This window comes from Protopterus annectens, chromosome 2.part2 (assembly GCF_019279795.1).
Source record: "Protopterus annectens isolate FY-2018-M chromosome 2.part2, PAN1.0, whole genome shotgun sequence".
Lineage (NCBI taxonomy): Eukaryota > Metazoa > Chordata > Ceratodontiformes > Protopteridae > Protopterus > Protopterus annectens.
In genome coordinates, this window is record NC_056730.1 from 666,420,904 (window position 1) to 666,445,524 (window position 24,621).

General features: G+C 44.6%; 1 protein-coding gene across 1 annotated transcript in view; it reads left to right on the top strand.

Annotated features, from left to right (window-relative positions):
- ATRN (attractin) overlaps window positions 1-24,621 on the top strand; it is a 2,639,854-nt gene that overhangs the window by 1,369,411 nt on the left and 1,245,822 nt on the right. Inside the window, exon 16 of the mRNA XM_044064458.1 lies at window positions 3,915-4,052. Within this exon, the coding sequence (XP_043920393.1) occupies window positions 3,915-4,052 (138 nt within the window). The remainder of the gene's footprint in view (window positions 1-3,914; window positions 4,053-24,621) is intronic.

Consider the following 24,621-nt stretch of genomic DNA (forward strand, 5'->3'; position numbering starts at 1 on the left):
GCATACGAGGAAACTTCAATGGTACTTAAAAAGTCTCTGGTGTCAACATTCCCAGGACCTGGAAGCAGTAATTCCTATCATTCCTTGCCTAAGGACAGAGTTCTTTTGGTGGGCAGAGGCTTGCAATCACAATAAGGGACTCCCTTTCTCACAACCCCCCCACCGTCCAAACTCTGACAACAGATGCATCAGACTGTGCATGGGGGGTTCACATGGCAGGCAAATGCATTCAAGGCAAATGGAGCCCAGGACAAATTCACCTGCATATCGATCAAAAAGAAATGTTAGCTGTCCAGAATGCACTGACAGCCTTCAAATACCTTATCCTGCCAGGACAACTCCTGATAAAGACAGACAACACCACAGTTAAGTGGTACATAAACAAGCAGGGGGGAACTCACTCCTACCCACTCTGCAGGTTAGCCATGGCTCTGTGGGACACAGCCTTAAGCAACCAAGTGCACCTACAAGCTCAATTCCTGCCAGGCAAACAAAATTCACTGGCAGATGACTTATGCAGAAATCTAATGGAGCCACACGAGTGGAAACTGGAACCAAACTCCTTCAAACTTCTACTACACAGGTGGGGGACACCAGAGGTGGACCTCTCTGCATCCCCCCAAAACCATCAACTAAGCAAATTTTGCATCAGAATTCCCCACAGCCAAGCTTGGAAAGTTGATTCCCTATCCTTCACTTGGGAAAACCTCTCAGTCTATGCCTTTCCCCCTCTGCCCTCCTTCCAAAAGTACTCCTCAAGATCAAACAGGACAGGCCAAGGATAATCCTTATTGCTCCAGACTGGCCATGCCAGCACTGGATTCCCACTCCTATGCAGTCGGTCAGCAGTGCCACCCCGGCACCTACATCGGACCCCCTCTCTGCTGTCCCAGCAGGAGGGACAGATTTTGCATCCTCAGCTGCAAACCCTGAACCTGACTTATTCCCTGAATACATCACCAGCAACCCTAAGCAAACAGGTGCTGGATGTTATCCTTGAGGCCAGGAGGCCCAGTACTAGGAAATCCTATTCAGAAAAGTGGAAGAGATACTGTTCTTGAAGCCAGTCTCAAGGGAAGGACCCAGCCATGCCCTCCTTGCCTCAAGTACTAGATTACCTAGCAGAGCTGCTCCACAAAGGCTATCCTTCTCATCAGTTAAGATTCGTACCTTTGCCATCTCAGCTCATTACAGTACTGAGTCACCCCTCTTCTCTCACCTTCTGAACAAACAGCTCCTGAGAGGAGCTAACAATTTAAGACCCCCCAAGGAGAGCTCCCACTCCTGCCTGGGACCTTAACTTTGTACTAGAAAAGCTCACGCTTCCCCTTTTTCAGCCTGCTGCTACAGCAGAGTTAAAATTCCTCTCTTGGAAAACAACCTTACTGCTAGCCATCACTTCAACAACAAGAGTGTCTGAGTTACAGGCCCTTATGGCTGTGGAACCCTTCATTATCTTCCATGTGGACAGGGTTTCCCTCAGGACTAACCCATCTGTTATGCCTAAGGTGGTATCCAGTGTGGCTTTAAACCAATCCATCCATTTGCCAACCTTTTTTCCTAATCCTCAGAATAAAGGGGAAAGGATTCTGCACTCTTTGGACATGCACAGACAGCTCAGGTTCTACCGTGATACAACTAAACTTTTCAGAAAATCTGACCAGCTGCTAGTCAGCTTTGCTACAGGGGCAAAGGGCAAGGCCATTTTGAAACAAACCATTTCTAAAGGGGTAGCACACTGCATCCATTTCTGCTACAAACACCATGGAAAACCTACCCTACAGGGGATCAGGCCTCATTCCATTAGGGCTACCTCAACCTTTACAGCTTTTCTCAGGGGTGTCCCTACCAGGGACATCCTGGTAGCTGCAGCTTGGAGTTCTGTACACACCTTCACCAAGCATTACCACTTACCTATATTTTCTAAATCCAAGAGCTGGATTTGCCACAGCAGTCTTACAAGGCCTGCTAGCCAGCCCTACTACTTCTTGACTGCCTCCAGCCTTCCTCAGCTTTGGGAATCAACCCAAGTGTGATGACTGCAACAGTGAAACACAAAGAACATAGTACAGTTACATAAATGTAGATGTTAGAGTTATTTCCTTGTTGCAGTCCTAGTTACCCTCCCTCCAGCCCCCTGTCTTTCTATACTTTCTACCTATCCTCTTATTTGGCCATATCTTATGAAAATGGTATTTACTTTTTACTGGAGGTGTTCCACACCATTTGATTGCTTCCTGTTTTGGGGGCTGCTGACATCTGGGTCAAGAAAAAATGATGTAATGGTGTCGGCTGCATGTTTTATACCCGTGACGACCTGACATCATGGATGAGGTGAAAGCATCCAACGCAGAAATCCCAAGACACTGGTATTCGGGCCGACTGAGGGCCATCTGCACTCAGATAACCCAAGTGTGATGACTGCAACAGTGAATACAGTCGAACATCTACATTTATGGTAAGTGTACACAACTGTACTTTATAGTGATTTCTTGCTGTAATAGTCTTGTGTAGCAGTGGATAAAGAGCCCGGGTTAAATGAATTTATTAATATTGTGTGTGTTAAATTAACCTAAATGTGAAAAAACTTGCAAAAACAATGTTTTTAATGTATTCTTAATTGAGCCTGTTTATTGGCTAAGAGCAATGTCAGTAATGTTTGTCATGTAGTTGAACGTGTGTCCTTGTTACTTATTGTTCTGATAAAATTCTTGATCCATTAAAGTACAAAACTTTGTTATTGTGGTGTTTTGGCAGAACATAACTTGACCCTTCTTTGGAAACCATGTTAAAGCCCAACCTTAAGTTTCACTGATCAGTCCAGGTGTGAGGCTCCATGAAACCCGACTCAGTGATTTCATTTGGTACTCCTATAAGAGTGTATACATAAAATTCCTTTGCTGTCACTGTTTATTTAATTAGATACTGTTATGAATTTAATGCCACATTTTATTGTGATTAGTATTCTAGGCCTGAGTATTTTTCATAGCACAAAGAAGGGAAATATTGTGCATAAGCATTTTGTGCTCCAGAATGCTTTGAATGTCGCACACGCAAGGAAGGGCTAGCTGCTTTGGGTTTGGCAAATGGTTGTATGTGATTGACAGAGCCCATTGGTATGGAATGCACACTAGCAGGTGTCTATATGATTTAGTGGTTTACTGTTATGGCAAGTACCTAACACAACTACTTTATTTTCTTACTGTTCTTTGTCTTCCTGTCCATTAATATGCCTTGAAGAAAGTCTGCAAAATGGCTAAGTTGTGGTATTGAGCAAGCACAATAGACAGTTAATGCTGAATCTTTGAAGGTGGATTATATTAAGCTGATGAAATTAGCCTTTAGGCCTGAGATCTCTTGAATATATATATGGATGGGAGTTGGTATAATGGTTAAGGTGTTTCACTCTCAAATATAAGGTGCAGTGTTTGATCCTCACCTTTGGAAGGGAAATTGGGTTGGCCTAAAATGGTCCAATAAGGGAGTTAGCCCAGTAAATAACTATGAATTTAGTCTGTGGAACAGGCTCCCCATCCATATGAGGCAGAATTCTTCCCTAACCCAATTCAACTGTAACTTGAATAGTTGGATGGGGAACAGGGAATTCATCCCTGGCTTGGCATCTTTGTCTGTAATGGACACAGGCGACCTGTAAATGTTTCATCTGCCAAGCCCCTGCTTACACTTTTCAAGGGTACCACAACGTGTCAGAGATTTGGGTGTATGGCTAGGCTTAAAAAGGCTCTTGTGGTCGCAAGCCTAGTAAACACTTATGAACCAGAGTATGGTAGTCAGGGGGTTGGTGTTGGTGTGCAAGGCCAACTCTTGTCATCTGCATTAAAATTATAACTAGCAGACCTAGCTTGATTGTTTATTTCCTTTTTAAATTGTAACGAAAACTATTTTTTCTGTAGCTTGCCAGTGCAATGGTCACAGTAAATGTATTAACGAGAGTATCTGTGAAAAGTGTGAGGATCTAACAACAGGCAAACACTGCGAGTCTTGTATATCTGGTTACTACGGAGATCCTACCAATGGCGGCACATGTCAGGGTAAGTTTTAATATTGTACATTGGAAGGAAATATATCCAGCACTTTTTTTGTAAACATGTATATTCAGAAACTCTTCCATTCTGTCTTGTTTTATAATGTCAGAAGACACAGCTTGCAATAATTTTAGTAATATGAAACTGAAATTTGTTTTTAAGAAAGATTTGAATTTTAAGAACATTTTAAATTTTCAGGATTTATGTAATCGTAGAATTAAAAAGGCATGCTCAAATGCGAATCTTGCCCTCATTGTAAGTACATTGACATAGGAAGTTCTTTTACCATTAGTGGTAGAAAGTATGAGACAAGACATATAATTGTAATTCTAGTGGAGTTGTTTATATAGCTTGATGCCAACATTGTCCCAGTTTCTACATAGGGAAAACAGATAGGAAACTGAGAGAGAGACTTTATGAACATCTCTATGTTATAAAGAAAGAAAAGTTCGAAAATGCTTTAGCAAACCATGTAAAAAACATCCAGGACACTGGTTTAAGTTCAGGATTATTGACCAAATCCAAAAAGAAGAGAGGGGGGACCTGCATCTTTAAAATTAGAAGCATGTGAATTAGTTTGGCACCTACGTTGCCATTCATATGTATTACCTGGGTTAAATGATGTTTGTTCAATTACTTCCATACTAAAGTTAAAGAGCTTGAATAGATAGGTAAGGCAGGGATGTTAACAAATAACTATTAAATATTTTTTAATTTTTAGTGGTTTTATGTTTGAATATGGTTTTAAAATATATGTAAAATGTTTTATTAACATAAAAGTTTTATGTAACAATGAATTAAGCTTTATAGCATATAAAATATGTATGTCTTTTAAGTAATTTGTAGGGCAAACCACATGGCTAATGTTGGAATTGGATCAGATGATTGATCACATGATGAATTTTAAAGTGTAACAGTTGAATGTTTTGTGTTACATGTGTTCTTCTGAAGAAGTTTGGTATTGTACCAAACGAAAGCGCTCATAATATTAATAATTGTGGATTGTGTGCCGTGCCGGACTGAGGCTGCTTCTCTGTGGATTTTTCAGTGGTTTGTTTTCCAAAAACTGTATTTCCAATTATGAGACGTCATGCCTGGATCCGCATCTGTGACCTCGCAGATCCCTTCAAGTCTTCCTTTCTGAATGCTCCCATTGAAGCTTCATCCTTCTTTGACTCCAAGCTGAAGGACACGCTAGCCAGGCGTGAACAAGACGGAAAAACCCTGTCTGCCATAGGCCTGCGATTTTCCAACCCTCAACGTACCTTCTCCAGGAATCTGAGGAGTGGGAAAATGTGGCATAAGAAATCTCAGGGTCCTTTCCATGCCACACGTGGTGATGATACTCCCAGAGGCAGAGGGGGTAACAATTCTGGAATACGCCCCTATAGAGGCAGAGGGGGTCCTAACAACCAAGGCTCCAGGGACTCTTTCTCTGGACAGCCTTATCAGTGCTCCTGAGAGGCGGCCCTATTGCTTATAGAAGCAGTCGGGGGTTGTTTCTCTCTGCACCAAGTTGCCTGGCACTCTATCACCACCGATCGTTGAGTGCAGAAGATTATCAGCAGAGGCTACACCATTCAGCTTTCTTATCAACCAAATTTTCTAAGAAAACTTCCCGACATGCCACCCAGTCAAAGGGAAGCAGCAGCTTCAGAGATTATAAAGCTGTCTCTAAAAAAGTCATCCAGCCAGTCCCACCAGACAAGCACGCATCTGGATTTTACTCTAGATTTTTTTTTGGTGCCAAAAAGGCAAGAGTACTGGAGACCCATTTTGGATCTCAGCAGCTTAAACAAGTCTGCCACCCAAACCAAATTCTGAATAGTCACGTTTCAGTCCATCCTTCCCTTTTTAAGAAAAGGTGATTGGATGTGCTCTATAGATTTCCAGGACGCATATTACCACATCAAAATGGACAAATGCTCCAGGAGTCTGCTTCGCTTCTGGCTAGGAGCCAGTCATTACCAATTCCGTGCCCTGTTGTTCGGTTTCTACAGCCCCTAGAGTGTTAATGAAATACATGGCAGTGGTAACAGCTCACTTGAGACTAAAAGGAGTCCGGGTGTTTCCATATCTAGATGACTGGCTCCTTACCACCCCCACCAAGCATCTTCTGATAACTGCCCTACAACATTCTCTCTCTCTCTCTCTCTGGCAAAATTGTTAGGAATAACGATACATTGGGAGAAATCAAATCTTATCCCTACACAACAGAGTTCATTGGAGCAGTGTTCAGTACTCAGTCCTGTCTGGTATCACACCCTCTTCACAGACTCCACGGATTGAGGCTTCAAATCCGAGTGATTCTGTCTCAAACATTAGTCCCTGCAAGACAAGTTCTCCAAGCTCTGGGTTCTATGGCTGCTTCAATTCCAATAGTGCCTCTAGCAAAGCTACATATGTGAGTTCTGCAATGGCTCCTTCTGTGTCAATGGTTCCTAAACTGTCATCCCCTGGATTACAAGATTCAAATAACCAACTCTTGCAAGCAGGACCTGCTTTGGTGGATTAGGCCAGATGATCTTTGGAGGTGACCTTTTCAACCCTCCCAGCCCACAGCCATTGTGAACCATGGATGCTTCCCTGATTGGGGGGGGGCATTTTCAGGGAAAAACTGCCCAAGGCCCATGGTCCACCTCTGAGGCCTGCCTGCATAAGAGTGTCCTAGAACTGAGGGCCGTGCTGTTAGCATTGCAGGCATTCCATGTGACGCTCCCCTCCGGGACAATTGCAGTCCAATCAGACAATGTGTCGGTGGTCTGGTACATTAACAAGCAAGAAGAAACCAAGTCTTACCCCCTTTGTCGAGAAACCATGAGAACCTGGCAGTGTGCAATAGCTTCCAACCGCTTTCTGATAGCAACGCATATCCCACGGAGCTCCAGTTTGATTGTAGACAAACTGAGCAGATGCATCCTCATGCCCCACGAGTGGTCCCTCAACCCTGAGGTGGCGTCTGTAGTCTTCAGCCACTGGTGCCAACCTTGCTGCAATCCTGTCACCTCCCCATCAAACACCAAGTGCAGCAGCTACTTCGCCCTACTTCCCCCACAGGGGGAGTCACTAAGGGACACTCTGTTCCACGATTGGCCCAAGGGACTTTTCTACACCTATCCTCCCATTCCTCTGTTCCCACAATTTCTAAAGAAAGCTCTTCGGTTGAGATGGAAGGTAATCCTCATAGCCCCATTCTGGCCTCGACAAGTTTGGTTCTCCTTTCTTCAGCCTCACCTAGTATTCCTGCCGTGGATTCTGGACCCTCTGCCAGATCTGATCACTCACCCCAAGGGCTGAGTCACCCGAACTTGTCCACTCTCAAGCTGACAGCTTGGTTTCTCCACTTCCGCTAGTCGCCAGGCAGGCTAACCTCTCCTCACCTGTTCGAGACATCATTCTGTCCTCTCACAAGCCATCCACCAGAAGACTATATCAGGATAAATGGAAAAGGTTTTCCATTTGGTCCAGGGATAACATGCTAGACCCGCATTCGGTTCCAGTTGCTGCAGTACTTCAGTATCTGGCTACGTTTTTTGATAAGAGCTTCTACCTCTGCGGTTTGTGTACATCTAGCGGAAATTTCCAACTTCCACAGTGGTATAGATGGTACCCCTCTTATTTCATTACGCCTTTGCAAGCCTTTTCTCAAAGGGACTTCTCATCTCAGGCCTCCTCTTAGACAGCACGTAGTACCATGGAACCTCACTTTAGTCCTCCAGTCTTTGACTCAAAAGCCCTTTGAATCTGTGGCTAAGTGTGACCTAAAGTTTTTGTCTTGGAAATCTTTGTTCCTTGTAGCCATTACCTCTGCCAGAAGAGTCTCGAAGCTGCAGACATTGTGTATTAAGAAGCCCTACCTGGTCTGTCGCAAACACAGTGTCACTTCAAATGAACCCATCCTTTCTTCCCAAAGTGGTTTCTGAATTCTCTGTTAACCAGTCCATTGATCTACCTGTATTCTTTCCGAATTTTGCCAGTAGAGGAGAGTATTGCCTTCACACCATAGACGTACATAGACAATTAAGGTTTTACCTAGACAGGACCAAACCTATCCAATAAATCTGAACAGCTTTTCATCTCCTTATCGGGACTCAAAATGGGAGAGGCTGTTTCCAAGGTTACATTATCAAAATGGCTAAGGGACTGCATACATGTCACTTATTCCCCCCATAATGAATCCATGCCAAAAGTTAAAGCCCACTCCACTAGATCTATGGCAACTTCTATAGCATTCCATTCCAGGGCATCCATGGGTGACATCTGCACAGCAGCTACTTGGGCTAAGCGTCATACCTTTTTCAATCATTACAAATTGGACCTGGTCTCCAGGTGGAGAGCTGCCTTCGGCTCAGTGGTACTCAGGAATGTTCTTCCATAAGGGCCACCCATAGACCTCAAGGTAGCTTGGGATTTTGTCCCATCAGTGATGAATGGAAAGAAGATTAACAGTATCAGATAAAGAAGTTATGTCTTACCATAACGTTCCATCTGTGTTGTTCATCTTCTTTCATTCATCACCTCCCACCCTCCTTCCCCCTCCAAAGGCTCCTGGGGATGCTTCGAGTCTGAGTGGTGCACTAGGGTACTTGCGTAGAAGTGGCCTCTGCTTTACTTCCTTTCTTAGCAAACTCGATTTGAGGTAACAGGGAGAAGGGCGTTCTCGGTAGAGACTTGGCTCGAAAGTTTTTTTGGCTGGAACGAGTTTGGTAATAGCCTGACTCTGTTCCGAGTGCTCGGAACCGAACCCATCAGTGATGAATGAAAGATGATGAACAACACAGATGGAACGTTATGGTAAGACATAACTTCTTTTTTAGACCATGGCTTTGGAACCAGTCATTTGTTTGTGTTGGCCCTTCTTGTAATATTTTGACATTGTTGGGGGACTCCATTGCTCCCAGTTTGCAATCATCCGTGAACTTGGTGAACCAAAGGCCATCTACTTTGGCCTGGACCTCAGCAAAATAGATCCCAAACACTAAGGGGCCCAGCACAGACCCCTGTGGTACTCCACTGGTGACGGGTCAACTGGTGGAAGTGGAGTCACCAGTTTTGACAGTGTGTGTTCTGTTGGTGAGCCAATTAGCTACCCTTCTAGTAATGTAAAGGTTAATACCTTCCTGGGAGAGTTTCTGAATGATGCCAGAGTGAGGAATTGTGTCAAAAGCATTTGCAAGGTTGAGATAGGCAGTGTGCCCTGTCTTACCTTCATCCTTGACTTTGGTGACATTCCCAAACAAGTCTACCAGGTTTAATATGCATGAGCTGCCCTTAATGAAGCCAAACTGGGTTGTGTCCATAGTTTGGAGGTCTTATAAGTCCTTGTTGGTAAGGTCCATAGGTTCATAGGTAGGTACTAGGCTATCTGCCCGAGGGCATTTATAAGCCTAGTCAGAGTGTGTCGGCTTTGGCCGCCCCATTGATTAATTAACTGATCCTCTGTCAAGCAGGGCCAATGAAGTGATCCCAGGGATGTATTTTCTGTTACCCATCCACTCGTCAGGGTTTCTCTTGAAGAGTGTTAGTGAGGGGCTCTGCCTGATGTAATTTGGAATTTTGTTCCAAAGCATGGGGAGTCTCTGTGACAGGAATCTATCCCTCCAGCATGTTCTATTTATTGTTGTGGCGAGGTGTAGCTCACTAGAGCGCATGGCTTGCAATGACTTGGATTTCTTTAGGTGGAGCATGTCCATAAATTCTGATTTGGACATGGCTTTTTGTAAGTCAGGCAGAGATCACCTCTGAGTAAACGATATGCCACTGAGTACAGCCGGAGTTTTTTCAGTCGAGCTGCATAGGCCATATGTTTGAGGCCAGTAATCCTTTTTGTGAGGTACTTTTGTGGTCTATCCAGCTGTTGGAAGTGTCTTGTGAGGTACGTCCCAAATGGGGCATTGTACTCTATGATGGGTCTAATGAGTGATGAGTAGAGGGGCACTGTAACCTCTTTATTTCTAGATGTGAACCCTTTAGTAATTAGATGGGCCACATAGAAGGATTTCCTGACTACTTTGGCAATATGATTGTCAAAGGAGAAATTACTATCTACCTGGGTCCCCAGATCTCTTATTATCTCTTCTGTATTAAGGGGGCTGCCACCTATTTGGTAATTCGTGGGTGTTTTGTTTTTCGCAAATGGGATGACTATGCATTTTTTGGCATTTAGCTTGAGGCCATGACTTTGACACCAGGTGTCCATCTCAGTAAGGCCCTTTTGGAGGATGTCCTTGTCAGCCGGAGAGTCAATTATGGCTCCCAGTTTGCAGTCATCGGCTAACTTGGATAGCCATAGCCCTCCTGTGTTTGCCTGTACTTCTGAGAAGTATATGCCAAACAGTAGGGGTCCCAGGACCGAGCCTTGCGGGAAACCACTTGTGATTGGCTTAGAGTCGGACCTGGAGCCCGCTGTTCTTACTGTATGAGTTGTGTCTGTAAGCCAGTTGGCAACCCATCTCGTGACATAGGGGTTTATGTTCAGGCTGGTGGGTTTTTCTGTAATACCCGAGTGGGGAATGGTGTCGAAAACATTGGCCAGGTCAAGGTAGGCTGTGTGAACCACCTTTCCCCTCGTCTATGGCCTTGGTGACTGTCTCGAAGAAGTCAACCAGGTTTAGTAGGCATGATCTGCCCTTAACAAAGCCAAACTGGGTCGGGTCAAGTGTTTGGAGGTTCCCAATGTCTTTGTTAATGAGTTCCGTGATGATGCACTCCATAGCCTTGCAGACCAGGCTAGTCAGGCTTATGGAGCGATAGTTACCAGGGTCAGTTGTGGCCCCTCCTTTGTGGAGAGGAATAACAGTTGCTGTGCACCATTCTATGGGCACGTAGCCTGTGGAGAGGCTGAGGTTGAACAGCGTGTTTAGGTGGGGGGTTAGTTGGTTCTGTAGTTCATGCAAGATGCAGCCTGGGACACCATCTGGTCCCATTGATGCTGTGTTTTTGGCTTTCGAAAGGGCTGTTTTCACCTGTGCGTCTGTGATTTTTGGGACACTACACTTTTCCGGAATTGTTGTGGGCCCTTTTGGAGGTGAGAGGGGGGTGAAGTTTGCACTGAATCTATCTGCCAGGATGTTGGCAATATCAGTAGGTTCAGTATATTTTCTGCTATTTTGCACTAGTTCAGTGCATATCTGCGAGTTGCCACTTAGATTCTTAACATAGCTAAAGAAGGCTTTGTGGTTATCTTTTGAATCCTTGGCTATTTTTCTTTCGAAGTTAGCCTTGGATGATTTCATGAGGGACTTTAGATGTTCTTCGTTCCACATTGCTGCAGTCCTTACTATTGGGGTAGTCCGCTGTCCAGTCGGCCCGAATACCAGAGTATAAGGCTGACGTCGGTCAGGGCGCATTAGACTGACGTCAGTACGTCAGGGTACTAATGCGCATGACCGACGTCATATCCTCAGTCTTTTTTGCCGCATGGTCCGATGCAGAAGCAGTTTTGCGAGTGCAGGTTGGCGTTCTGAAATATTTCCGAAGCCGGAGTTTCAGACCGAATCAGAGTTGGCTAAGTACCCGCTAGAACATTTTGGTTTTTCTTGCCTCAGTATTTAACCGGATGTCAGAAAAAGTGAATAACTGTATTTCTTGTGGGAAACAGATACCTCATAGGGATTACCATACCTTGTGTATACCTTGTTTAGGGCCTGAGCACGACGTTGTTGGATGCCGCCTTGTGCTAGGTTTAACAAGCGCACTATTAAGAGACGTTAGACTGTGCCAGGTTAGTGTTTGGGAAGCGTTGTAATTATAAAATGCCGCCGGATGCTCCGCCCGCTTCAAGAAGCGCAAGGACAAAACAGCGAAGCCTAGGGTTGATGAACCGCAGTCCCGGACGCCGGTTCTTTAGAAGGCTCAGTGGAGCCAGAGGTTTTGCCAGGAGTTTCTTTGGAGTCTCAGGCAGAGACTTTACTGTTACAGGATGTGCCTTCTCAGGAGGTAGGCCAGGCTGAGGGGGCTTCTCAGGTAACTGTTCTTCCCTCTCTTCCCAAGGTAGTTAGAGCCTCTCCTTCTGTTGCCAAAACTTCTTTGAGAGGTAGGCCAAGTTCAGCTTCAGTGGGGGCTTCTCCTAGCATTTCAGGTTCTGTGCCTAAGAAACATATGCTTAAAATGGCAGAAGATTTGATTACTATGATTAGAGGTTCTATGCCCCCTCCTGATAAGAGGCCTAGGGTGGAACCGGAGTTTGATAGTTTTGAACAGTGTTCAGAGGCTTCTGAGTCTTCTGCAGAAGATTTGCAGGAGTATCCTCCTTATTCTGATTCTGATGTGGATGATTCCACTCCTACAGCTTCTCCTCCTGAGGATTTCTCATTTTCAGAGACTCTGCATTCCATGAGGGAACACTTTAAATGGGAAGGCCAGGATTACTCTGATTCCAGGAAAAGGCTTAGGGAATTCTTGTTTTACCCCAGCATAGGCCCTTAGCTATACCTCCTGTGTTGAATGTGGTGGAAGATGTTTTTGCAGAGGCTTCCTGAACCCTGATTCTTTGCCTCCTGCTCCTGTTAAACCTGATAGGTACTATAGGGTGCCTGAAGCTCATAAGTATCTTTTAAGAGTCCTAGGGCAGACCCGAAACTGTTTCTCAGGGACCTAAAGGTGTTAAGGCCTCTGTGGTTAAAAACCCTGTTCCCACTGATAAAGAGGCAAGGGCTTTGGATAGATGGGGAAAGAAAGTGTATACTTCTTCCACTTTAGCCATGAGGGCGTTGAATTGTCAGTTTCACATGCTTAAATATCAACATTATCTCCTTTCACAACTGAAATCTAAGGTGGATGCTTTGGCGGAAGGTATTGAGTGTAAAGAGTTGCTGGATTTAGTTCATGTGTCTGAACAAGTGGGTAAGCATTCCTTGCAATGTGGTTTTGATGCTGTACAGGCCTCCTCGAGGGTGGCTGCCACTAGTTCTGTTCTTCGCAGGCATGCCTGGTTGAGGGATCAGAATTTAGCTGAGCATGTTAAGACAAGGATTTTGGATGCTCCTTTACAGTCGGATGTGTTGTTTGGTTCGCCTGTGGAAGCAGTTTTAAAGAAAATGGAGGACAAAGCTAAGTCTATGCAAACTGTTAAAGATTTTTTGCAGGTGCAGCCACCGAAGTTTAGTAGAAATTGGCCTACTAAGGGATGGACATATCCTGCTTATGATTCCCAGTCTAGGGGTAGGTCTAGACGTGGTAGGGGCAGAGCTCAAGGTTCTTTTAGGCCTAGGACAGGGAGTTCACCTGCTCAGGCTTCTGGTGAGGGCAGGGGTCAGTCCTTTCGTAAACAGACCCAATGACCTGCCTTTTCAGCTGCCAGTAGATTCTCGTCTGGCAGCTCCTTTGGGAGGAAGACTGTCTCTTTTCAAGGAAAATTGGGATTTAATTACTCAAGACAGATGGGTGTTGGATATCATTCACCACGGTTACAGGTTTTATTTCCATACATTGCCCCTTTCAAAGGCATGCCAGACGCTCCTCCTCCACAAAGGAAAGAGGCTCACAAGCAAATTTCTCAGTTACTCCAAATAGGGGCCATTCAGCCAGTCCCTGTATCAGAAAGGGGCCTAGGATTTTATTCTCGCCTGTTCCTAGTACCAAAGAAGGGGAACACGTGGAGACCAATTTTGGATTTATCTATCCTCAACACTTATCTGGACATTCCCAAGTTCAAGATGTTGACGTTACAACAGCTTTTACCTCTGCTGGGCAAAGATCACTGGATGGTAACTTTAGATCTCAAGGAAGCTTACCTTCATGTGCCTATAAGACTAAGTTGCAGGAAGTATCTGCGTTTCGAGCTGGGAATTCTCATTATCAGTTCTCTGCATTGCCCTTTGGCTTATCTACTGCCTAGAGTATTCACAAAGGTTCTGGCTCCAGTGATAGCTTACTTCAGGCTAAAAGGAATTCAAATCTATCCTTACTTGGACGACTGCCTGATTCTGGCTCAAGAAAAGGAAGACCTTCTACAGCATCTGGAATATGTTATAGCAGTGCTAAGATGCCTAGGGTATTCTGTGAACGAAATAAAGTCCAGTCTAGTACCCTCTCAAGACATGTGCTTTCTGGGTGTGAGACTGAATACAGCAGCCCAGATGGCCTTTTTAACCCCGGACAAACAAAAGAGTCTATCACTTTACTTCCATCAACTATCTCATCAGTCCGTGCTGACTGCAAGGACAGTCCTTCAAGCATTAGGGTTCATGGCATCTTGTATTCTGGTGCTTCCCAATGCCAAACTGCATATGAGGAAGCTACAATGGTATCTCAAAAATGTATGGACACAGCACTGCCAGGATTTGGACACTGTCATTCAAAAGGAATTTTTGTGGTGGGCTCAGGAATGTCACCTAAACAAGGGACTCTCTGTGACCCGGCCAGAGGCGAGTCAGATTTTAACGACAGATGCCTCGGACATTGCTTGGGGAGCTCATCTGAATGGAAAGTGGATACAAGACAAGTGGCCTGCCAGACTACAGCATCTACATATCAACATGAAGGAGATGTTAGCAGTCCAGTTTGCATTAATGGCTTTCAAGGAGTTACTTCTTCCAGGGCAGGTGTTGATTCTAACAGACAACACTACTGTCATGTGGTACATCAACAAGCAAGCGGGAACACATTCTTATCCTCTATGCAGGCAAGCAATGATTTTATGGGAGACTGCGCTAAGCTTGCAACTAACTCTTCAGGCAAGGTTTCTGCCGAGCACAGAACTCCTTAGCAGATGTGTTAAGCAGACAAATCATGGATCCCCACGAGTGGAAACTGGATCTTCATGTATTTCAGAAATTGACAGTGTCATGGGGAACACCAGACATAGATCTGTTCGCTTCTCCACTAAACCACCAGCTGCCAAAGTTTTGCACAAAGGGGTTTCATCACACAGCTTGGAAAGTGGATGCTCTGTCTTTCAGTTGGAAAAACCTTCATGTGTATGCCTTTCCACCTCTGCCTCTTCTTCCAAAGGTGCTATTAAAAGTCAGACAAGACAAGCCAAGGATGATTTTGATAGCTCCAGATTGGCCTCGCAACACTGGTACCCACTACTAAGGAGTCTGGTAAGGAAGCCTCCATGGCCTTTACCTTTGATTCCTCATCTGTTATCTCAGAAGGACGGTCATCTGCTCAATGTCAAGCTTCACTCTCTTCATCTAACAGCCTGGCATATTCTGTGTTGAAACACAGCAGGTCTCAACTTCCTCAACAAGTTTTAAATGTGATTATGGAAGCTAGAAGACCTAGTACAAGGAAAGTGTACGCAGAAAAATGGAAGAGATTTTTATTTTGGAGTACAGCAAAGAATTTGGAGATTTCTGAGCCTAATTTGAGTGTGGCTCTTCAATATCTTACTGAGTTATTGGACAAAGGTTTGTCTTTCTCTTCCATTAAGATTCATGCTGCAGCAATTTCAGCTCACTATGATTGTGACCCACCATTGTTTTCGCATCCTTTGTTCAAGCAGTTTCTTAGAGGGGCAAAGAATATAAGACCCCCACGTAGAGCTCCTACTCCTGCTTGGGATCTCAATTTTGTGTTGGAAAAACTTACTCTACAACCTTTTGAGCCTGCGGCTACTGCTGAATTGAAATACTTGTCATGGAAGACTGCTTTTCTGTTGGCTATTACTTCTGCAAGAAGGGTGTCTGAGTTGCAGGCCCTTATGGCAGTAGAGCCCTTTTGATTTTCCATAAGGATAGGGTATCATTACGCACTAATCCTTCCTTTATGCCTAAGGTGGTTTCTAGTGTGGCTTTAAACCAAACTATTCATTTGCCTACTTTCTATGCAGATCCCCAAAATAAAGGGGAAAAGATTTTACACACTTTAGATGTACACAGGCAATTGCGTTATTATTTAAGCAGGACTAAGGATTTTAGGCAGTCTCAGCAGTTGTTTGTTTCTTTTGCTTTGAGTTCGCAGGGCAAGCCTGTGTCAAAACAAACTATTTCTAGGTGGATTGGGTTTTGCATTGCATTTTGTTATTCCCATCATGGCAAGGAGATTCCAGCTGGGATTAGGCCTCATTCCACTAGGGCTACTGCCACTTCAACAGCATTTCTAAGGGGGGTGGCAACTAAAGATATTTTGGAGGCAGCTACTTGGAGTTCAGTGCATACTTTCTCTAAGCATTATCACCTTCCTATCTACTCTAAGTCTAGGGCTGGTTTTGCCACAGCTGTTTTGCAAGGCATGTTGTCAGCTCCTACTTCTTTATGATTTGCCAGCCTCCCTTACCTCTGCTTTGGGATTCTACCCAATAGTAAGGACTGCAGCAATGTGGAACGAAGAACATAGTACAGTTTTGTACCTACCATAAATGTAGATGTTCGAGGATCCACATTGCTGCAGTCCAATTTACCCTCCCTCTTTCCCCTCTGTGTTTAGGGGTGGTTGTGTAGGTGAGGTTATATGCTGATATTTTTGTATATATCTTTTTGTATATATTGTACATATGTTTGGGGCAGGTATTTTGGGCCTTGTCTTTTTAGGGTCTTCTGACATCTGGGGCAAGAAAAGACTGAGGATATGACGTCGGTCATGCGCATTAGTACCCTGACGTACTGACGTCAGTCTAATGCGCCCTGACCGACGTCAGCCTTATACTCTGGTATTCGGGCCGACTGGACAGCGGACTACCCCAATAGTAAGGACTGCAGCAATGTGGATCCTCGAACATCTACATTTATGGTAGGTACAAAACTGTACTTTTCTTACTGATACTGATCAGGGATGTCTATCCTTCTTGGGATTTGTTTTTTTTTATGAACTAGTTTCCTCCTCCTATTGTATAGCCTTTTTATTGCAGGGGTCCACCAAACTGGTTTCCTTCTCTTAGAGGAGTGAGTCTTGGTTTTGCTAGGGATGGCACGATCCATGCATCCTTGTAGGTGCTCAGAGTGCATTTGTAAAGGTTTCTGCATCTTGGGCAGCATTATCCTTTAGCGTGGGGGCTGTGAAACTTACCACCTCTGTCTTAAGTAAGGTGAAGTTTGCTTTAGAAAAGTTTTTTACTGTGGTTTCCTTAGTTGGATGTGTTGGTGGGGTGTGGACATCCAGAGTGATTAGTTTATGGTCTGATCTAACCAGTGACAGATTGACCTCCAGTGTGGAACACCTGTCGCCCGTGTTGGTGATGACCAGGTCCAATATGTTTTCACCTCTGGTAGGGGAGTTTACCAGCTGATCCAGTGCGTTTGAGTTGATGAATTCCAGGAAGCACTGGGCCTGGGAATTTGTACTCTAGTAGTTTTCCCAGTAAATGGTAGGGTAATTGAAATCGCCCAATATCAGGGTGTTCGGTAGGACCTTCATGTTTTCCAGTGTCTTCAGACAGGTGGAGTGGTGGCCCTGGGTCATGGAGGGTGATCTGTAGCAGGTCACAATTTGCATTGCAGATTTGCCTGATGTTAGTTGCACATGGATAATCTCAGAGGTATCATGCTGCGCCACTAACCTGGAGGTGTAGGTATCCTTGATGAATATGGATACACCCCCCCCCCCTTTTGTGTTTCAGTCCATGTTTTGTAGCAGAAACTTGTGGTATGAGTTGTAGCCCGGTAGTGCTAGGTGCTTTCTGGAGCCTTGAACCAAGTTTGTTACTGCACAGATGTCGACGTTCTCCATACTGAGGAGTGCTTCGAGCGCGTGCATTTTGAGACTTAAACTCCTGGCGTTGAGTAGCATAACCCTCAGTATTTTGTTAATTGTGCTGTTTACGGAGGTGGGTTTGACTTTTGTAGCCTTGCCTAAAAAAGGCACTATGGGGGCAGCAAGAGTCTTGGCCAGTATTCGAAAGCCTAGGGGTAACAGGTGCAAGCTGTTTCTTGCGAAGCAACACGGCTTATCGAGTATGTCTTCCTAGGCTGACAGACACTGGATCCCCTTTGAATGACACCAGAAGCTTAGCCAATTGTCGAAATTGATCATTTTTTCTTTATACTGAGGTATCATTCTTGGTGAGGGCAGGATGCTACTCAGGGTCAGGGTCATACCAGCCTGGGCTGCATGATCAGAGAGCTCTTCCATGTCTCTCTTCATGTAGTCCAGGGAGGTACGTCTCAGGTCATTCACACCAACATGAACAATGAGAGAGTCATATTTGTACTTGTTCTGGAATGACCTGAGTGCTTGTGTTATGTGGTGGATTCTGGCTCCTGACAGGCAGCTAACAGTAGCCTTCTGCTTGTCTAGCCTAGTGAGTGGGACTTCAGTGTGCCTGACTATAGAGGCAGCTATTACTAGTGTGTTAGGTATGTTATTTTGCCTTAAGGGCTGTGATTGTGTGACGCACCGATTTTGTGTGTTTGGTTTTTGACGGGAAGTGCAGGTTGTTTGGGTGTCTGCTTTGGAGGTCTCTGATGCTTTTGCAGGTTTTTTAGAGCCTCCGAGTGTGATTTTGTGTATTTATGTGTATTTATTTGCCAGTGCTGTTTTAGTAGGTCTGTGTGCGGCTGGAGGTGTGGTGCAAGTGTTAACCTTCTCCTCTTGACTGTTCCAGTCTTGGGTGGAGACAGCTTAGCTTCCAGTTTGGCTGTGTAATTGCATATCTCGCATATGTTAGTATTTTGTGGTAGGAGGAGAGGGTTGTCTTTGTACATGAGGCAGTTGTAACATTGCTTCACCAGCTGGACTGGAGAGTGCACCTGAAGTTGCCCTTTGGTCATGCCTAAATAGTAGGGTGAGCTGCTTAGTCACTTGGTTGATGAGGGGCGAATAAAGAGCCTTGCCCTGCTGGGCAATCGGTGTCAGGGTATATTAGTGCTTGCTATTAGGTCTGAGCAAGTGCTGGGCTGTAAGATGCTTTTTGAGTGCTTAGGTTGAGAGTTAGAGTAGTTTCAAGGGAAAAACTGAAGAGGAGACTTAGTGGAGCCGGGAATAATTTAACCGTAGCTAACCAGCACTGCCTGGTGTGCAAAACCATGCAAACGCGGTTTTTATAGTAGGGAAATGGCCAGTAAACTACTAACTTCTGGGCTGGAACCACTACTCCAGGGACAGATAGGTTGCTCAAAGCTCCACTCTCTCACAGGTGAACAGAGAAACTTCCTTCTATCCAAGTAAGATATGGACAACTCAGAAACTAGTATCATGGCCCTGAATTCAGCACTAGCCTGAAAACTGGACTATACTAGCTTAGAAAGGCAGGAAACAAGAATTTTTTTTTGTTTTGTTTTTTTTGACAAGATAAGGCAAAAACAATAAAAAATACACTTAAAACCGCTTTAAATGACTACAAACGATCAGAAAAGGCTATCGCACTTTAGTGTGTAGCCTACAACAGTTAAACAAATTATTTAAACAAAAAACTTTTTAAAAGTGCAGGCAGTCAAATAAGTACAATATGTGAAAAAAACAAGCTTTTAAATCACAGTAAATGCTGGAAAATCTGCGTTTAGGTGGAAAACAGTTAAGTATAGCAAGAAAGTACAGAAAACTGATAGAAGGCTTGTATCAGTTTAAGACTTTCTAGTGCTACCCAGTAGGTTAGTTACAGGAAAGATGGGAAACGAGCACAGATGTGGTCTTTTAAACCAGAAAGTTGAAAGAGACGGACAAACTGTCCAAATGGTCAATAAGCTACAATTTCTGTGCCTAGAAACCTCTCCTCTCGTGGTAGACAGGCTACCCAGTGCTTACCACTCCCACTGATAAGCTAGAAGGCTTTCTTCCAGCACAGAAAGGCTTGCAGGGCTCAGAAGCTTACCAACAGTCCTGGATACAGCAACTCTGTATCTGGACTAGGCTAGTTACAGGAAAGGTGGAAAACAAGCGCAAGTGCGGCTTTTAAACCAGAACATTGAAAGAGATGGAAAAAAAAACTGCCATTAGCTACAATTTCTGGGCCAGGAACCACTCCTCTTGTGGTAGATAGGCTACCTAATGCTTACCACTCCCACTTATAAGCTAGAAGGCTTCCGTCCAACACAGAAAGGCTTCTGGGGGCTCAAACGCTTACAGAGAGTCTTGGCTACAGCAAATCTGTACCTGGACTAGACTAGTTACAGGAAAGGCGGGGAACAAGTACAAATGTATATGACAAATCATAATTCTTTCTATGGCCTTGCAGATTAGGCTGGTTAGACTTATGGGTCTGTAGTTCCCAGGGTCAGTTGGTGGCCCCCCTTTGTACAGGGGGATTACTGTTGCTGCTCTCCATTCTGCAGGAACATAGCCAGTTCTCAAGCTATTATTAAAGAGAAAACCATGTGGTTGTGCTATGTCTTGTTTTCGATAGTTTAGTAAACAACCTGGGATATTATCTGGTCCCACTGAGGCTGTAGTTTTGGCCTTGGCAAGTGCAGAGATTACCTGTTCTCGACCGATACTAGGCAGAGGGCTGGTGTCTAGTATGCTTTTGGATATGGTAGGTGGGGATGGGAGGGTGAATTTGTGCTGAATCTGTCAGCTAGCCGGTTGGCAGTATCTTCTGGTGTAGTGTGAGTGATCACATCTAGAACCAGTTGGGCACATAGCTGGGCATTCCCTTTTAGACTTCCAATGTAGTTAAAGAATGCCTTATGATTATCCTTGGCTTGGGATGTGATTTTAGTTTCATAATTTGCTTTAGAAGACTTCACAAGATTTCTGATTTTGTTGTTTAGGCTTAGGAGGGAAGTATGAGGAGTATGCTAAGAGTGTTTTGGAGGTGGAGTGTTGGATAGAGTGATGTTTATGAAGCTGAAAATTGATGGTGTAATGATGAATGTTTGTAGTGCATATGCTCCACAAGTTGGGTGTGCAATGGATGAGAAAGAAAAATTTTGGAGTGAATTGGATGAAGTGGTGATGACTGTACCCAAGGGTGAGAGAGTGGTGATTGGAGCAGATTTCAATGGGCATGTTGGTGAAGGGAACAGAGGGGATGAGGAAGTGATGGGTAGGTATGGTGTTAAAGGAATGCAGAAGGTCAGATGGTAGTGGATTTTGCGAAAAGGATGGACATGGCTGTGGTGAATACGTATTTTAACAAGAGGGAGGAGCATAGGGTGACATACAAGAGTGGAGGAATATGCACACAGGTGGATTATATCTTATGTCTGAGGGCCAGTTTGAAGGAGATTGGAGACTGTAAAGTGGAGAAAGTGTAGTTAGGCAGCATAGGATGGTGGTTTGTAGGATGACGTTGTTGATCAAGAGGAGGAGTGTGAGGGCAGCACCAAGGATCAAATGGTGGAAATTGAAAAAGGGTAATTGTGAGGTAGAGTTCAGGGATGAGTTAAGGCAGGCACTGGGTGGCAGTGAAGAGTTACCAAATAGCTGGGCAACTACAGCAGAGCTAGTAAGGGAGACTGCTAGAAAGGTGCTTGGTATCACATCTGGACAGAGGAAGGACGACAAGGAGACATGGTGGTGGAATGAGGAAGTACAGGAGAGTATACAGTGAAAGAGGTTGGCAAAGAAGTGGTGGGATTGTCAGAGAGATGAAGAAAGTAGACAGGAGTATAAGGAGATGAGGTGCATGGCAAAGAGAGAGGTGGCGAAGGCTAAGGGTAAGGCATATGAAGAGTTGTATGAAAGGTTGGACACTAAGGAGGGAGAAAAGGACCTGTACCGATTGGCTAGACAGAGGGACCGAGCTAGGAAAGATGTGCAGCAGGTAAAGGTGATGAAGGATAATGAGGGAAACATACTCACAAGCGAGGAGTGTGTGTTGAGGAGATGGAAAGAGTACTTTGAGGGGTTGATGAATGAAGAGAATGAGAGGGAGAGAAGGTTGGATTATGTAGGGATAGTGAATCATGAAGTACAATGGATTAGCAAGGAGGAAGTAAGGATAGCTGTGAAGAGAATGAAGAATGGAAAGGCTGTTGGCCCAGATGACATACCTGTGGGAAGCATGGAGGTGTTTAGGTGAAATGGCAGTGGAGTTTTTAACCGGATTGTTTAATGAAATCTTGGAAAGTGAGAGGATGCCTGAGGAATGGAGAAAAAGTGTTTTGGTACCGATTTTTAAGAATAAGGGTGATGTGCAGAGCTGTAGTAACGATAGAGGGATTAAATTGATCAGTCACAGCATGAAGTTATGGGAAAGAGTAGTGGAAGCTAGGTTAAGAAGGGACGTGATGATTAGTGATCAGCAGTATGGTTTCATGCTGGGAAAGAGCACTACAGATGCGATCTTTGCTCTGAGAGTGTTGATGGAGAAGTACAGAGAATGTCAGGAGGAGTTGCATTTTATTTTTGTAGACTTAAAGAAAGCATATGGCAGGGTGCCTAGAGAGGAGTTGTGGCATTGTATGAGGAAATCAGGAGTGTCAGAAAAGTATGTAAGAGTGGTACAGGATATGTACGAGGGTAGTGTGACAGCGGTGAGGTCTGCGGTGGGAGTGACTGATGCGTTTAAGGTGGAGGTGGGGTTACAACAAGGATCAGCTCTGAGCCCTTTCTTATTTGCAATGGTGATGGACAGGTTGACAGATGAGACCAGACAGGAGTCCCCGTGGACTATGATGTTTGCAGATGACATTGTGATCTGTAGTGAAAGTAGGGAACAGGTGGAGGAGACCCTGGAGAGATAGAGATATGCTCTAGAGAAAAGAGGAATGAAGATCAACAGGACTAAGACAGAATATATGTGTGTGAATGAGAGGGAGGATAGAGGAATGGTGAGGATGCAGGGAGTAGAGGTGGCGAAGTTGGATGAGTTTAAATACTTGGGGTCAATAGTTGAGTAACGGTGAGTGTGGAAGAGAGGTGAAGAAGAGAGTACAGGCAGGATGGAGTAGGTGGACAAGAGTGATTTGTGACAGATGAGTGCCTGTAAGAGTGAAAGGGAAGGTCTACAACAGGATAGTGAGACCAGCTATGTTATATGGGTTGAAGACAGTGGCATTGACAAAAATGCAGGAGTTTGAGCTGGATGTGGCAGAATTAAAGATGTTAAGATATGCACTGAGTGTGACGAGGGTGGACAGGATTAGGAACAAGTATATTAGAGGGTCAGCTCAGGTTGGAAGGTTTGGAGACAAAGCCAGAGAGGCACGATTACGTTGGTTTGGACATGTGCTGAGGAGGGATGCTGAGTATATTGGGAAAAAGATGCTAAGGATGAAGCTACCAGGTAACAGGAAAAGAGAAAGGCCTAAGATAAGGTTTATGGATGTGGTGAGAGAGGACATGCAGGTGGTTGGTGAGACAGAGCAAGATGCAGAGGACAGGAAGAAATGGAAACAGGTGATCTGCTGTGGCGACCCCTAACGGGAACAGCCAAAAGAAGATGATGATGAGGCTTAGGAGGGAACTCTTCCTCTGCAGAGTAATATCCCTCTTGATTTTGGACAACATTTTCTTCCTCTTGTTAGTCTGTGCAAGTCCACCATGGTGGTTTGTTTTTATGGGAAGACCTACTTTTGATCCCATCAGGTACAGCAGAGTTTACGCAGTCACTTAAGTGTTTGTACAGGGCATTTGCGTACGCTTCTGCATAGTTAACATTGATGTCTGCATTTGTGGGTGGTATGAAGCTTTTTATTACCAACGCTTAGTAAGCTGCAGTTAGCTTTGTAAAGTTCTTTTTATAATTTTTGTTCCTGTGAGGGTGTCATTTCCAAGTATTTACTTCAAATGAGACTGATTTGTAGCCTGACCTAACCAGGGAGGATATCACGCATGGGGAAGTACACTGACCCACTCCGTGTTGGTGAGTACTATGTCCAGAACATTAGAGCCCTAGTGGGGGTGCAGACCATCTGTTCCAGAGCATTTGTTTTGAAGTCCAGTAACCTCTGGGTGAGCTAGTTTTTGCTTAGGTCGCCCAGCCTGTGGAAGGATAGTTGAAATCTCCCATGACTAAGGTATTGGGCTGTATGGCGAGGGATTCCAGTAAATCGAGGTAGGTGGTGTGCTTACCTTGGTTAATGGTGGGGGATCTGTACTTGGTAATGATGTAGTTAATTGTACATGGAGTAGTTGGAGAGATTCATACTGTTTGACCGGTCTTGAAGTGTATTTGGCTTTAATGAAGATGGATACACTTTCACCTCTGGTTCCTTCTTGCTCATTTTGAGGTCTGAACATGTGGAAGGCATTGTAGCCTTGCACTGTCGAGAATACTTTCAGTGGCCTTGAACGATGTCTAGGTAACTGTGCGGACGTCAACATCCTCTAAGGTGAGGATTGCTTCCAGGGAGTGCAGTTTCGTGTTAACTCCTAGCATTACATAGCAAGACCCTGAGTTTGTCTCCATTAGATTTTCTTACATTGGAAAATTTGTTTTGACATTGTGTAAAGAAAAGGCACTTTGGGGGAGGCAAGGACCTTTCCCAGTATCTGAAAGCCTAAGGGGTAGAGGTACAGACCATCTCTAGCAAAGCAGCAAGGTCTGTCTACCATATTCTCCCAGGCTGACAGATACTGGATCCCCTGGAGTGACACCAGAAGCTGAGCCAATTGATGAAGTCAGTCATTTTTGTTTATATTGTGGCATCATCCTGGGTAAGGGTAGGATACTGCTTAGGGCTAGGGACATACCTCTCTGGGACACATAATCAGAGTTCCATCACGTCTCTCTTCATATAGTCTAGAGGGGGAATGTCTCAAGTCATTCGCTCCAGCATGGACTATGGCAGAGTCATAATGTTACTTGTTT